The 14,720-nt window shown below is 34.7% G+C and overlaps 1 protein-coding gene across 1 annotated transcript; it reads right to left on the minus strand.

The window, feature by feature from the left end:
• Positions 1–2,341: 2,341 nt before the first annotated feature.
• FBXO3 (F-box protein 3) lies at positions 2,342–14,466 on the minus strand. Its single transcript, XM_039356838.1, has 11 exons — positions 14,328–14,466; positions 12,061–12,150; positions 11,009–11,172; positions 10,252–10,366; positions 9,931–10,135; positions 8,510–8,555; positions 7,784–7,868; positions 6,238–6,360; positions 4,902–5,017; positions 4,337–4,527; positions 2,342–2,873 (listed from the first exon to the last, which is right to left on the minus strand). The coding sequence occupies exons 1-11, from the start codon at positions 14,432–14,434 to the stop codon at positions 2,748–2,750; spliced, it is 1,368 nt and encodes a 455-aa protein (XP_039212772.1). The 5' UTR covers positions 14,435–14,466; the 3' UTR covers positions 2,342–2,747.
• Between the last annotated feature and the right edge of the window lie 254 nt (positions 14,467–14,720).

Raw genomic sequence — 14,720 nt, forward strand, 5'->3', positions numbered from 1 at the left:
TGTGATTTACACTCTTGCACAGTGAATTCATTACGTCAGGAAACACCAAGGGTTTTATGTTGTCTGAGATGAAGGACAATATGGCACTCCTCCAGTCTCATGCCTGGCAGTTAACTGCATTATACATCTAACGGGATGAAGCTAATTGGAGAGCCTGGGAAGGCTATGTAACAACGTAAGGCAACAGTGTGTTGTCACACCATATCCTCGAGTCATACCTTTTGCTTGGGGCAACTGTTTAGTCTGAAGTGGCAAGTTTGACATCCGTATATAAATGGAAGTATCACATTGTGTTTTAGTGTGTGCCTTCGAGTCAGTATTAACTCCTGCAGACTGCCTGGACAAGTCCCTGCATTTTTCTTGGTAAGATTTTTCAAAAGTGCTTTGCTGTATTGCTGTAATTTGTATCCTATAATCATAGCAACAATTGCTAATTTATCTGTAGGTCCAGTTCCGAGTTCTGGTTGTTGCCCTTATAACCCTGTGTGGCTTGGTTTCCAACTATCTCTCATTGAGATTTCTCAACCTGTACATTCCTGCAGGAAACTTTCCATCCCATGAGAGATTAAGGAATACCACTGGCCTTTTCTGTAGTTGTCCCCATGCTGTAGGATACCATGTCCCCTGAAATAGGGAATGTCCAAATCTCATTTTTCACAGATCATTTAAGATCTAGTGTTCTGCTGAGGATTTGGGGCCTAGTCATAGGCAGGCTGCCTTTTAAATAGTTTGTTCCTGTTTTCATTATACAGATATTCTCATTTTTTGTAACTCCTTGAGCTGCCTAGAAACGGAAAAAAACTCATGTAATAAATTAATAAATTAATTAATAAATTAATCAAGCAATGTCAAGCATAAAGCTCCAATGTAAGAAGCACATAACCAAATAAAATGTAGTATATTTAATAATGCTATTTTGCATCAGAAGAGAATATTGAGTTGGATGCAATACAATGGCACCTTGTAAGGCAATGTATGACTTTAAGTATTCCTAACTCATAGTCTTAATATTTTTACATATACTAGCAATAATAGTACAAGCCCAGTAAGACTAAAAGTGTCTTGTACACAAATGAAGCATTAGACTAGAAGTTATAGGAGAGCATCATAGAAAATATCCTGCTGTAATAACCCCAAACCCTGTACATATAAACCATTTTTTTTTTTTTTGGTATTCTCTGATTTCATTTTTCAGTGCAAAAGGAAACTGTAATACAAGTCTTACAACAGGCTTAACAGAGTTTTTAAAAACCATGAAGTATAAAATTGCATGTTATATGTAATTTTAAGGGGAAAAAACCCAAATCTTGGCTCTATAACTATGCATGACATAGTCCTATTCATTTTACATAATTACTACTGTACAAAAACATTAAGTCTTTGGCTATTTAGGGTACAAACAATTTTTTTCCTCCAATTTCCCCAACACATTTTACCTCAAACTTTTAGATTCGTTGTCTTGAGATTTAATTTTCACTTCAGTAAATAGAAAAATGATTAACTCGGTACAAAAAATATATAAAGAAATTACTGTAATTACTGTGTGATTTTTATCTCATACATTCTTATTTGATTATTCTTTTAAGGTGAATGATAACCTTTATCCTTTTATGCTATATTTCTTTTCCAGTTTATTAGGGAAGCCAATTTTTTCCTATTCCCAAATAAAAATAGGCAGTGTTCATACAGTAATTCTTGTAATTCCATGGTATGGCAATTTACTACTTTCATCTACATCAACTCTGAACCTGGGATCTATACAGGTTTCCCAGTATTAAGGGTTTAACATTCAATCCTATTATATGTTTGTGCAAAAGCTTTATTCAAATCAATGGGACTAAGTTCCAGGTAAATATAAATACTTATTTCAACTATTTCACTTTTCCAAAATCTTTACAATAACTCTTGATGCAGATTCTTAGCTATGACTATTTTTCAAATGGTGTTTTTAGAAACTATAAAAATCCATTTATCATTCAGAAAACACAAAAGGTTTATCTTTAAATCAAAGTTCTAGTCATTTATCACAATAGATAAATGGTATATTAAGGGTGGATGCTATTTATATATTTGTATTACATAATAAATGAGAAAATGCAATAGGCAATTTGCATTTCATAATCTGGTGCAGCTCATCCAAAGTGAAGGGCTGTAGAACATTTATTATATTATCAGACAAAGAATGCAGGATTAAAAACCTGACAATTTTTTTTCTAATTAATTTAGTTTCCTGTTGTATTTAACAATACAACAATACCTAATTCAACCTAAAGATCATAAACACTTTAAATATTTCATTCACTTATGTCAGAGGTAACAAAACAAAACTGTCGCAAAAAGGACATGCATATTACTACTATTTTATTTGCCATTACAGTTTTATATATATATATAAAAGAAAACCAAGCACCATTCAACATTTAAATAACTTTTATATATACAGTTTTAAAGTACTCCCAAATGTAAAGTTTTTCAAAATAATAAAGGTTCCCATGCTACTGCATTTCCATCTTTACCTCATCTTCAAAACAAAGGAAAAATAAAGGAAAATCTTGTTTCTATACCTGATCAGGTACAAGCCAGAAGCAGTATCAGCATTCATATCAGTTACTCCACAGTCAAGTATTTAATATATACATTCAGACATACACGCATGTGTTTGTATATTTATATATGCATATGTGTGTGTATCCATACACATATACCCATCAATCCGCAGAACCCCAAACATCATTTTGAAAGTCTGATCAGGTCTGACGTGGACAACGCCCAGAAGGAATCGGAATGCCTAAAATTCTATGTCTATCTTCATATTCATCAGTATCTGTTGAGTCTTCCTCCTCATCCATGGTACAATCATTGTGATTGGTTTCCTAAACACAGGAAAGGCAACATAATTTAAATTTTTAGTTTCTTCAGTTTAAAGAACCACCCTAGGATTGATAATAATAACAATAATTATTATTAGTTTTGGTGCCTTCAAGTCAGTGTTGACTCCTGGCAACTACCTGTACTAGTTCCTTCAGTTTTCTTGGAAAGATTTTTCAGAAGTTGCTTGCTATTGCTTCTTTCTTAGGGCTGAGAGTGAGTAACTGGTCAAGATTCCCCAGCTGGCTTGGTGCCTAAGGCGAAATTAGAACTCACAGTCTCCCAGTTTCTAACCTGGTGCCTTCAATCATGACACCGAACTGACCCTCTAATGTTTATATTACCATCTCCATAAAACACAATAACAGAAAAATAAAGAAGTTAATATATATAATATCTCATTTTTGCTTTTTGTGACGTCCATATACTTTTATCTTGTTTTCCCAATGGGCAGGCTAAATATTTGACTAAATTCTCACTACTGCCATATTCTACATATCAAATAATAATCTAAACAGAACATTTTAATAGATATCCCAAACAAACTGTAATTTACAAAACTGTTGAATATACTGAAAAATCACTACTCAGTTATGTACAATATTTAATTGTCAATTAGGTAAAGTGCTTAAATAATTGGGACTGAACATTCTGTTGCCATGCAGGTAAACAGAAAGCAAAAATGAATTCTTGACAAAATAGTATATGAATCTGAATCAAAATTTAATATTCTGTTTCCTAATCAGCTAATTCAAGTTTTGTCGACGGTCCAATGAGTAAAATATTCATCCACATCATTTTTTATTAAAATAGTGTCTATGATCTTTTATTCTTTATTGGAATGTTTTTAAATATTTTATGAACTCTGCCTTAATAATTTGCAGAGAATAATGTTAATCAGTTTTTTTAACAAATCTGCTTCTTTTTTATTTCCACCATTATTAGAGTATCTAAATTAATACAATATAAGTTTCCGTCACTAGAAATGCAGTCCAAAACAATTCTGTCAAAAACACATTTCATTTTCAGCTACTTATGTAAGTATCATTGAAATTATATATTAATCCTTTATCTAAAATTCATCTTGCTGGATTATAAATACTTTTAAATGAAATTACACAGCCCTGGATTTTTGCAATAATTGTTAATAGATTCTCCATTCTGCATGTTCAACACATATTTACCATCTGAAAGCAAATTAGATTGTTGAATATCCAATTTAAAGTAAACTAGATTATGACTAATTGATTCTGAAAGCTATGAATTGAACCCAACTATGACCATCCTATGATGGAACAGGGAAGCTGGAGGTAAGTTTGATGAAAGCAACAAGAACTCTGTTCATATAGGATGTTGCCTTGTTTGGTCATTTTTATGCAAAAAGAATACTATTTTAAAAATACAAGTCTACTAGTATTTAGGGACTAGATATAAAAATTATTGTCTAAACCAAGTTGCTTCAACTTACCATACGTGCTATGGATACTTTGAATGTTGGGCAAACCATGTGAAACCTAGGAATGGTAACATTAAAAAATCTATCTTTGTAGTATAGACAATGGAATGTATAATATCCTTCCATGTATCCTGATGTAGTAGCAAATGTAGTACAACTAGTATACTCATAGACTCGACCAGGACTAATTATTGGAAATTCTCCTGCAGAAATAAAATGATTAGAGAACTTTAGAATCAAGTATACATAAAGTAAGGCCAAATTATATGTTAGGAGTAAATAAATTATTTAAAAATATGATTCAATAGCTTGTAACAAATAGTGGCTTGAAACAAATGTCATGCATTTCTTACGGATCTCCTAGTTGATATATGACAATCAGAATACTGAAATTTAAATTTAATCTGAACATGGATGTACACGTCTTGGGAAATAAATTCTAGACTGAGATACCACAGCAGCTTGTGTTTTTTTTCTTTAAACTAAACAGCCAATTTAATCAAACATCTTTATTATTTTGAGCAAATTAAGCAATCATTTCTTCATTTAGTCAACATTTTGAAACAATATCCCTTACCTACTACTCCAGGACCCTGAACCTCCTCCACATCACCTTTGGCATTTGTTATTCTCCAATACCGGCTATCTAATTGACAAGCCTTCTCTGGAAGTGCATCTTTGGACATCTCAATTCTAATAAATTAGACAAAACACTTCTTTTAGAAATGTGTCATTTACACAACAGCATAGCAGCATTGTCCAGAAATATTAATTTTTGATTCTTGTGGAAATATTTTTGTAAAGGAAGCAGAACGTATGCTATCTACATATCAGCTTATGAATGTAATGTAATGTGAGAAACATAGGCATTTTAAGAAGAAAAAACAATTTTTTAAAAAGAGAAAGTAAACAGCAGACATTTTGCTTTTCATACACAGTATACAGCATCTCGTATTCCACAGTGATACAATAAAAACGGCTGAACATTTCTTAAAAAAAATATCACCTAAGAAAAATATATTTAAAAAATAGCCAGAAGATATGTATTCCATCATGAGCATTCTGTGATAAAATGGCTACGATTTATGTAGAACTGTATTATATAACCACATATTATATGAGGCAATAAGAAGAATTTTCCTATGTAGATACAATATTTTGATTGTATTGGAGATGCAAGTAAAGTTTAAGAAAAAGTACACTAAGGAAACCAACCTGACACTTGTGGACACAACATGTGATTATTGCAGGAAAAAAATACTGAACCAGAATGGTTTTCAGACAAACCTCTGTATTCTACACTGCAAAACAAACCCAAAACTTAGTTTGGATTCTCAAGCGGTTCTTTTAGAAATCAACATTTGCACATTTTTTTTTCAATTATTCTTAAAAACATTTTAAATATATAAAAATGTTTTTAGTAACTAAACATGTAGTAACACACTGATCTGGCTGTGAAAGTTGAACCATAAGAAAGGCTGAGCGCCAAAGAATTGAGGCCTTTGAACTATGGTGCTGGAGAAGACTCCTGCGAGTCCCTTGGACTGCAAGGCGTTCAAACCGGTCAGTCCTAGAAGAGATCAACCCCGACTGCTCTTTAGAAGGCCAGATCCTGAAGTTGAAACTCAAATACTTTGGCCACCTAATGAGAAGGAAGGACTCACTGGAGAAGGGCCTAATGCTGGGAAAGATTGAGGGCAATAGAAGAAAGGGACGACAGAGAATGAGATGGCTGGATGGAGTCACTGAAGCAGTAGATGTGAACTTAAATGGACTCCAGAAGATGGTAGAGGACAGGAAGGCCTGGAGGAACGTTGTCCATGGGGTCGCGATGGGTTGGACACGGCTTCGCAATTAACCACAACAACAACAACACACTGATGAATCCAATAACACGATTGTACTAATTTTACCTGATTCTGTAAGTGAAGAAGTAATGAGGTGGATGCACAGAGCTGAGTTCAGGTAGGAAAGATGTGGAAACTGAAACAGTAATATCTCCAGTTTTGGCTACACAATCTTTTTCATGAACATATCTAGCAAATGAAAAAGTAAAATGTTCTTATCCGACATGTAAAGGAATAAATACTGAAAGATTAAAGCCAACATTATCTGTTTTAAATAGTGCATTTTATACTTTATTCAAACCTGTATTAAAACATCTGCTATTTCTACCGTATTCACATCTAAATGTTGTAATGGGTATTTCCTCACATCTGCTTTCCATCATTACAAATTCTTATAAATATCATGAAGTTATTAGTTAAAACTAGAACTGGAAATCCACGTTTCCAAGAGCAGCTACATCGGCCATTTAGAGAGCTGAAACGGTAGCTACTCTAGAATCACTTCAACTGTACAGCATGCTTTCTTGTCTGTACAATTTTGAAAACCCTGCATAATCAGTGTGGCTCCCAACTTAATGAGGAAGAGCAATCACAGCAATGACTTATAACAAAAATGATAACATAGTAATTATTGTCAACATTACATTCTTCCATTTCTAATGCTGATAATTCAATCTCCAAAGGCCTTCTAGAAAGCCACGTTTTAACAAATATCCAGAAAGTGATGATACGTAGAGCCATTCCCATCCTATTCTTGCTGGGATGGGAGGGCAGGTAAGGGCAGGTAAGGGCAAGTTATTTCAGAGAAAAGAAGCTTCTACCAAGAATGACTGCCTGTAATAACCTTAGCATAACTTTTGTTTAGCACAAAACAATACAAGTCATCCTCAACAGTTCATTTGGCATCCGTCCAAAGTTACAACGCCACTGAAAAAAGGGACTTATGATCATTTTTCAGAGTTATGACTATTGCAGCATCTTCATGGTCATGTGATTTACATTCAGATGCTTGACAACTGACTTATACTTATGATGGCCGCAGTGTCCCAGGGTCATGTGATCCTCTTTTGCAACCTTCTGACAAGCAAAGTCAATGGGGAAACCAGATTCACTTAACAACCGGATTACTGCAGTGATTCCATTAACAAATATGACAAGTCATAAAATGGGGCAAAACGTAATTAACAAATTTCTCACTGATCAATAAATTTTGGGCCCACTTGTGGGTGAAAGTCGAGGACTACATATACAACAGGAAAACATTTTTTTAACAGAAAAAATTCCTGCCTTTTTTTGTATTACGGACAAATGATAAATGGGTTTTTCATTGAAAATATTATATTATTTAAAGAAGATTAGAATCATTTTCTACGATGTAGTAAAACGAATTTCTCTCAATAGTTTTGTATATGTTATTAACACTTTTCAGAAAACGATGAAGCTTTGTTTCTGTAATCTGTAGTACAAAAACTTTGCTTTCTCCTTTACATATATTATACCTAAATACTGTCAATATTTACAAGTTTCGGTTGTTTTTTCTTAATTACAATAAAATATAATATTGTATACTGCATTGTAGCAGTATTTTACTGTAAACTAAAACTATAAATACCTGAAAATCTGGTCTCGGATGATTGGATAGCCACCTGTTATTACATTATTAACGTAGGAAGTAAACCACTCCAAATAGGAATTACCTAAATGTTGAAGAACGAAAAACAAGTTTACAAGGGGGGAAAAAAAGGATCAACAGATTAGATCTTCAATAGAATCTAATCTCAGATCTACCTTGGAATAAATATATTGTCTCATTTGATGGACAACAAGCCAACTATAAATAAGCTAGGTATCTGATTAAACTGATACAATATTAATAATTTGTGAACCTAAACATCAGAATGACACAGTAAAGACTGAATAGCTCACTCTTTATATAAAACAGTAAAAGACATCACTGGAGCAGAAAGATGGATTGGAAATCAGTTTTCAAAGACTAATTGTCTGTAATCACCCAGACAAAGTTTTAGAGTAGGGAATACATGCTGAGAATAGTGGATCCATATAATTTATTTCCTGACACTGTGCTTAAATAGCTGCCAATCAACTTTCTCCAATCAGATGAGTTTCAGTTATGCTAGAATATAATCTCATCTGTAGCTGATCCAATAGTTGACTCACTTTATTTACTAGGAGGAAAGCTGCTGTAACGACACATAGTAATAAATCAGACATGTTGAGCATCTGTTGAGAATAAGCATGTTGCTCATCATCCTAATTAGTGTCTTCCCTTTATTCCTCTTGAAAATGTTTCTCCATTAGAGTTCCAAAATATATTTACCTGTGATAAACATATCAATTGCAGATGGATTACGGGCCATTTGATCCTTCAAATAAAATGAAAAAGGTTATTTCGATCCTAAAATAAATATTTTTAAAAGGCAAGACTTATACTACATAAACAGCAGATTTCTGTCACGTTTTTATGGAGTTTTAGTTCTGTACTCTCTCTTTTTAAAAAAAGTGTGTTGTGAAAATAGATTGTTTGCTACTAGTATTTGTAATAATTTAGCAAACTAAATTGGAAAATTTAATTTTGTTATTTATCAAAAAATAGTTTGAACAATAAAATACATGAATTAAACCCTTGAAATTCATAACTTTTAAAATATCACTATTCTAATTTGAAGCAAATTAAGATATCCTGCTAGGATGCAGCCTATTACACTGACATTTCAATCCTAAAACAAGCATAGTCATATTTTAATTTAGAATATGCTACTGAGTTGTACTATTACTGTATATGTAACTTTACATCCAAGATTTATAGTTTAAAATACTGATGCAAAAATCAATTAATTACAAAGGAGAAAAAATTAAGACCTTAGTATTTTATAGATGGAAACGTTTTATTATAATATATTGGGGAAATGAAAGTTCTGGTTTCAGGAATTCTGAAAGAGGGATTTCTCCTTTTAGGGGAACTAAAAACAGGATGTACTGGCAAGCAAACCAGATGTGATTTTCACAGTGTAAAAAGAAGTTACTGGAAATTTATCTTGAATAAATTCAAAACATAAGAACATGATAAATGAATATTCTTCTACCATTCAGCAAAATCCTTTGTTATCAAGTATTTACAAATTATCTGATGCGAAAATGACCGAACTGGTTATTATATCTTAGCATAATAAAGAGGTGGTACTTTGATTTTTATTGTACTGCCAAGCAATAAATTACTATAGATAAATCTTTATGCCAATATTTATAAAATCAGCAGAACATTATCATCTACAATTTTTTCAGGTTATTCATATAGCCAAACATTTCCAAAAGTGTAAATGTTCTTAATATACTAAATAAAAACTATAGCTATAATTTGCCAGTCTATTCCTAATCACCATGCAATATTTTATTTCTGATCATTTTCTACTCAGTTCTCATCTAGTAGCTCCTCTGACTGTTGATCTTGATGCAAAAGATTTTTCTCAACAGCTTAATTAATTTTCACTTTTCTGACAGTCGTTAGAGCCCTTGCTATCCTCTCAAACCTGTTTCTTCTCCACTAGTTACAACTTCTAAACATTCATGTGATTTTTTGCCACTGATGGAAGGGGGGGGGGGGTGAATCAGATGAAAAAACAGCTGACTTTAAATATTCTACACAAAGAGTCAAATTACACCCATGGTCATGTATCAATTCCATGAAGTATGTGAGCAGCATTATTGCTGTCTAAAAATCTATTTACAAATATTTCTTACTGGACATTGGTAGAAGATTTCATACTTATTGCGACCCTCCACGCTTTCCAGAGCCATATATTGACTCAATCCAGTGTGAATGCAAAAGGTTAAAGGAAGGCATTGCTTCAGTCCTAGTCGCTGCTGAAAACCCCCAGCTGCCGTGTCAATGTCCAATAAATCTTCAGAACGATAGTGATTGGAGAGTGCCATGCTTCCCATCAACCTTTGTATTAAAAAACAAGTTTTAGAATACGCTTATAAGAACATGAACATTTTTTTTTAATTATTGTGCATAAAATTAATCCCAAAGAGCAATTACAATGAATCTTAATCTCTCACCCTGGGACAACCAGCTTCTGTCCATTATGGATTCGAAATGAACACCGATAATCATCAGGTAATTGGCAACCAATCTGTGCCTCCACTGCATCCAAATCATCTTCCTGAACACTGTCTGCCATATTAAGAAGTTACAAGTTTTCATTCATGACTTCACACAATATAAACAAGCAACAATCTAAGACCCAATACTAAACAGCCCAGCAAGTCCCATGGAAGTCAGCAACTCCGATAATTGTGTTAGGTTCATCTTCAGAATGTAAAAGGGGCCTTGTAAAGCACTTTGTAAGCTGTGGAGGCACAAGTGGAAGTTTCTAAGTCTATCTCTGTGTTCATGTGCATGCAGCACTGCAACGTCCCTTCACACTGAAATACTTGCATTAATGATTTCAGGAGAAGTGCTTCATTTGTGCTCCTGAACTCTTCAGAGCATCTCTTTGGGATGCTTTGCACATTCCTATAAACCAGAAGTGATTAAATTTTTTTACTTGCAAAATAACTACAGGTAGTTCTTGGGCTACAATGGCAATCATGACTGGGATTTCTATCACTATGTGATGTAATAAATACAATGTCACATGACCACATAGCTTAACAGCAGCAATCTTGGCAGTCCTGGCTCCTGTTGTAATTTATTATAATTATGATGCTCAGTATAATTGTTACTGAGTTTCTTATATATAAAATGGCAAAATTAAGTTCAAAATTTGGAAAGAAAAATCAAAGCTTTCCAAAATATCAAGTATATTAACAATACCTTTCAAAGAACTAATCATCCGAGGACAGTGCTGCAATAAATATTTTTCCAAATCATCCCAGGCTTTTTTAATTGCAGCATAATATTGAATATATCTTCCCAAATCAGCATACAGATCTATGAAAATTGCTTTCCAGCTCTTAGTTCTTCGAGATTTCTCAGCACTAAAAAAAATCAAACATATACATACATTTTAAAAGCAACAAGTGGTAATACAAATGCTACATTTATACATTATATACACTGACACCATAGATAAGATCAGAACAGCTATTTCAAAATTGACATTTCATTAATCTGAGCCTAAAATAGTTATTTCTTGCTAAACGTGTTGAACTCAAAACTTTCTATACTCCATTAAGTAAAGCAAGATAGTTTACAACAGACATATCAAATTTGCGACATCACGTGACGTCGCGCAACGTATCGGAACTTTTTCCCCACTGCCGACAACGGGGTGGGCACAGTTTCATTGTGACACATCCGGCCCACGGGATGGCAGTTTGACACCCCTGGTTTACAAAGATAGTGAGATCAGTCCAGATCTATTGACTACAGAAACACCTGGTCTACCCTAGCAAATTTAAGCTATTCTAGTACACCTGCAGAAGAACCAATTAATGTTTTAAAAATTATTCCCGAAGAATACATTTGATGTCAAATTGATATTTAGAAGCATTTCAAGTTAACTGACAATGAACAAAACCCCAATTCTTAATTCAATATTTTAAAATCTCACATTCTCTCCACGTGCATATTTATCTTCTTACAACTCATACTGAGCTTAAGGAATTAACATATTAATATATCAAATAGAGGAAAAACTCTATGTAATCTACAAATGACTACTTAGTACATAAGTATAGATATAAATGTATAAAAGATATCTATAAATGCTCATGTTTAAAATAATCATAGCAAATAACTCCGATGGTTATACCTAGAGGCAATTTCAAAGCCTTTTTTTTCCATATTACAGTCATTAACTTGGATTGGATGAAAATTATAAGCCATTTTTATTTTATGAAAAATCAAGCATTATCCACACTTACTCAGACAGAAGCCAGTATTTCTTACAATGCCTCTTCCATAATGGATCGTGGACTGAAAGTTGATTTAATCTACGACTTACAAAACAGCAACTACAACACAGAGATATCAGATTAAATTTAATACTAATGCTAAGGTAGTTTTTATTATACAGAAGAGAATGAAACTGAAAACCTCCCAGATTAGAAATTAAAATTAACATGTTTTATGCAGATTTTTAATACTCAATTTTTAAAAGATCACATGTAAAATTATTTAGATGCAGAGGTTCTAGATATGTATTTGTTTACTAAGTTTCTTTTTCTGAAACTTTCAGGATTCAATATTTAAAGAAATTGCCAGCACTGATTGGAAAGATGGAATTAATGACAAGGAAACATGAAAATAATTAAAAAAGAAAAATATAGATATATAGCAATATATTACTTCCTTAATTTTCAATGCAAACATATTACCCTTAGTGAATTTTCATTTATAATTTGGAATCTAAAAATGTTAAACTCAACATTTTATATAAATTTTTGTCAGCACATTGAATGCTACACCCTCAAGGAACAATCTGTTTAGTGGTGACATTAATAGTTAGAAATAATGAACCACCATTGCAGGTCTTACTAGGCTGTGACTCTGCTGGTTTTTTCTGAAAACCATTAAGAGCTATTTTCTGGCATGGGGGGTTGAAACGATTGGAGAATCTATGGCAGACATGTCAAACTCGCAACGTCCGTGATATCATGCAACGTATTGGAGCTTTTTCACCATTGCCGGCAATGGGATGGATGTGGTTTTCCGATGACGCGTCCAGCCCAGAGGCCGGCAGTTTGACACTCCTGATCTATGGTGTTCTTATTGACTGGTTTCCTCAGTTGCCACTTTTATGGTCTTTTATTTTGTTCTTATTTTATTTCTTATGGTTTTCTGTTTCTAAAGTTGGATGGACATCCAGAGTCATATTTTATAGTTCTTCCATTCACAAGTGTTTCAAAACATGTTACTTTCTCTTACAGTTTTAGAATAAGATTATCTATTATAGCTAAGTGTGGACACAGGACTGCAATGTATAGTCAAATTATGACAGGTATTGCTGCCAGATTAGCTCACAGCAACTAATCAAAAGTTTAAAAAAGAGACTGACAAAACAAAATCTGCTGAAATGAAATGTCAAAACATTTATCCTATAATTTTAATCAGATTTTCATTATACAATTCACTATTAAGTTATTTAGTGGCCAAGCTCACCACTGAGGGACCCCACTTTCAATTTTGCTTGATGTTGCTTTCCCTACATAAACACTAGATACTAACTGAAAGATAACTAATTTTTATTTTCTTTTTTTATTCACTATTTTAGCTGTCTTAATAGGGTCAGACTGTGATAGGAATATGGCAGAAAATGCCTAGTTAAATTGCTTTTGGGGGGGGGGATTTCAATAGAGGTTCTTTCCCTATTATTTTGGAGAAGGGAAGCAATCTCACATAAGAATATTTGAAAGGTTAAGTACTGTAGCTCCTTCTTTCTCCAGTCTACTGTAGGAACTGCTATGTTTTCCATTAAAAAAAGGTGATTCATTTTAAATCATCAACAGAAAATTACATCAGGACACTGGCACTAAACCCATTCTGAATTAAGTCCAGCAATTTCAACTACATCCTACAGTGGAATGCTGAGTCCCCACACTAATAAATCTACTAATTGTGTTTCTCTTTCGCAGCAAAGCCTTAAATACCGTATCACAAGGGCAGGCCCGTTTTAACACAGTGAATAATGCAAGCACCTGTTGATACATGCAAGCTTGATGAAAGAAACCTGTCCATCAGCAAAGGGAGGTGCTTGGTTCTTCGATGCCCTGGCAAGGAAAGCCTTAAGCTCTGCAAGCTCAGCCCACATAACATCGGAAATAAATGCTTCCCCAAACATCGAGGCCTCTGCCCAGCTTCCTGCCCCATGGAAAAACCATTTGCCCCAGTTCGCTTGACCTTAAGGAAACATCCCCCTTCTTTCATCACCAATCCCCATTTCCAGTTTGCCCAGAGACCCTCGGGACACCCTTCCCTCCATAAACCAAGCCTTCCAATTCCCATCCATGGGGGAGGGGGGAGGTGACGAAGCCCCCCAGCTCGCTTCTTCTCCACCTCCGCCTCCCCTAAGAGAGCACCACTGCCCTTCGCCTCCCTTCTTTTCCAATGGCTGGCGCTGCAGGAGAAAGTAAGGGGCGGTCAGTCATGCCACGGGCTCGGCCTTAGCTCCCCGTTCCCGGCGATGCCCCACCTCATCAGGTCCTTATAATCCAGAAAGCTTAGGACGAGTAAGAGTGGGTCAGTGGGCAACTGCTCCAGGCTGATGGTCATCAAGTCCTGCTCGGCGACAGCCGCCATCTTGCCGCTTGCCCTGCTGGCTCTTTGCTCCCGGCCGGAGGCTCCGCCCTTACTTCGCTCGGATTGAGCCACGTTGAAGGAAGCCCGCCCACCTCCTATTACCTGCCCGCGGGAGGCGCGTGCTTCTTTCCCTCCTCACGCGGGTTTGTTATCAAAACAAGCGAAGGGGGAAATGAGGGAGCTGCGCGGTGGAAGGTCTTAATGGTCTGAGGGGAGGGAAGCTGCAACTCGCCGGGCCGCGTTTAGTAAGTGCGGTGCCGAGAGGCCCTGGCCTATCTGAAAGAGC

Source organism: Crotalus tigris, unplaced genomic scaffold (genome assembly GCF_016545835.1).
Source record: "Crotalus tigris isolate CLP2741 ecotype Arizona unplaced genomic scaffold, ASM1654583v1 scf7180000018831.1652172, whole genome shotgun sequence".
NCBI lineage: Eukaryota > Metazoa > Chordata > Lepidosauria > Squamata > Viperidae > Crotalus > Crotalus tigris.

Coding starts and splice junctions, on each gene's coding strand:
- FBXO3 (XM_039356838.1), bottom strand. CDS start 14,434: ATGGCGGCTGTCGCCGAGCAGGACTTGATGACCATCAGCCTGGAGCAG. Junction 5,018..6,237: donor TTCTTCACTTACAGAATCAG/GTAAAATTAGTA, acceptor CTAATTTATTAG/AATTGAGATGTCCAAAGATG. Junction 4,528..4,901: donor TCAGGGTCCTGGAGTAGTAG/GTAAGGGATATT, acceptor TTATTTCTGCAG/GAGAATTTCCAATAATTAGT.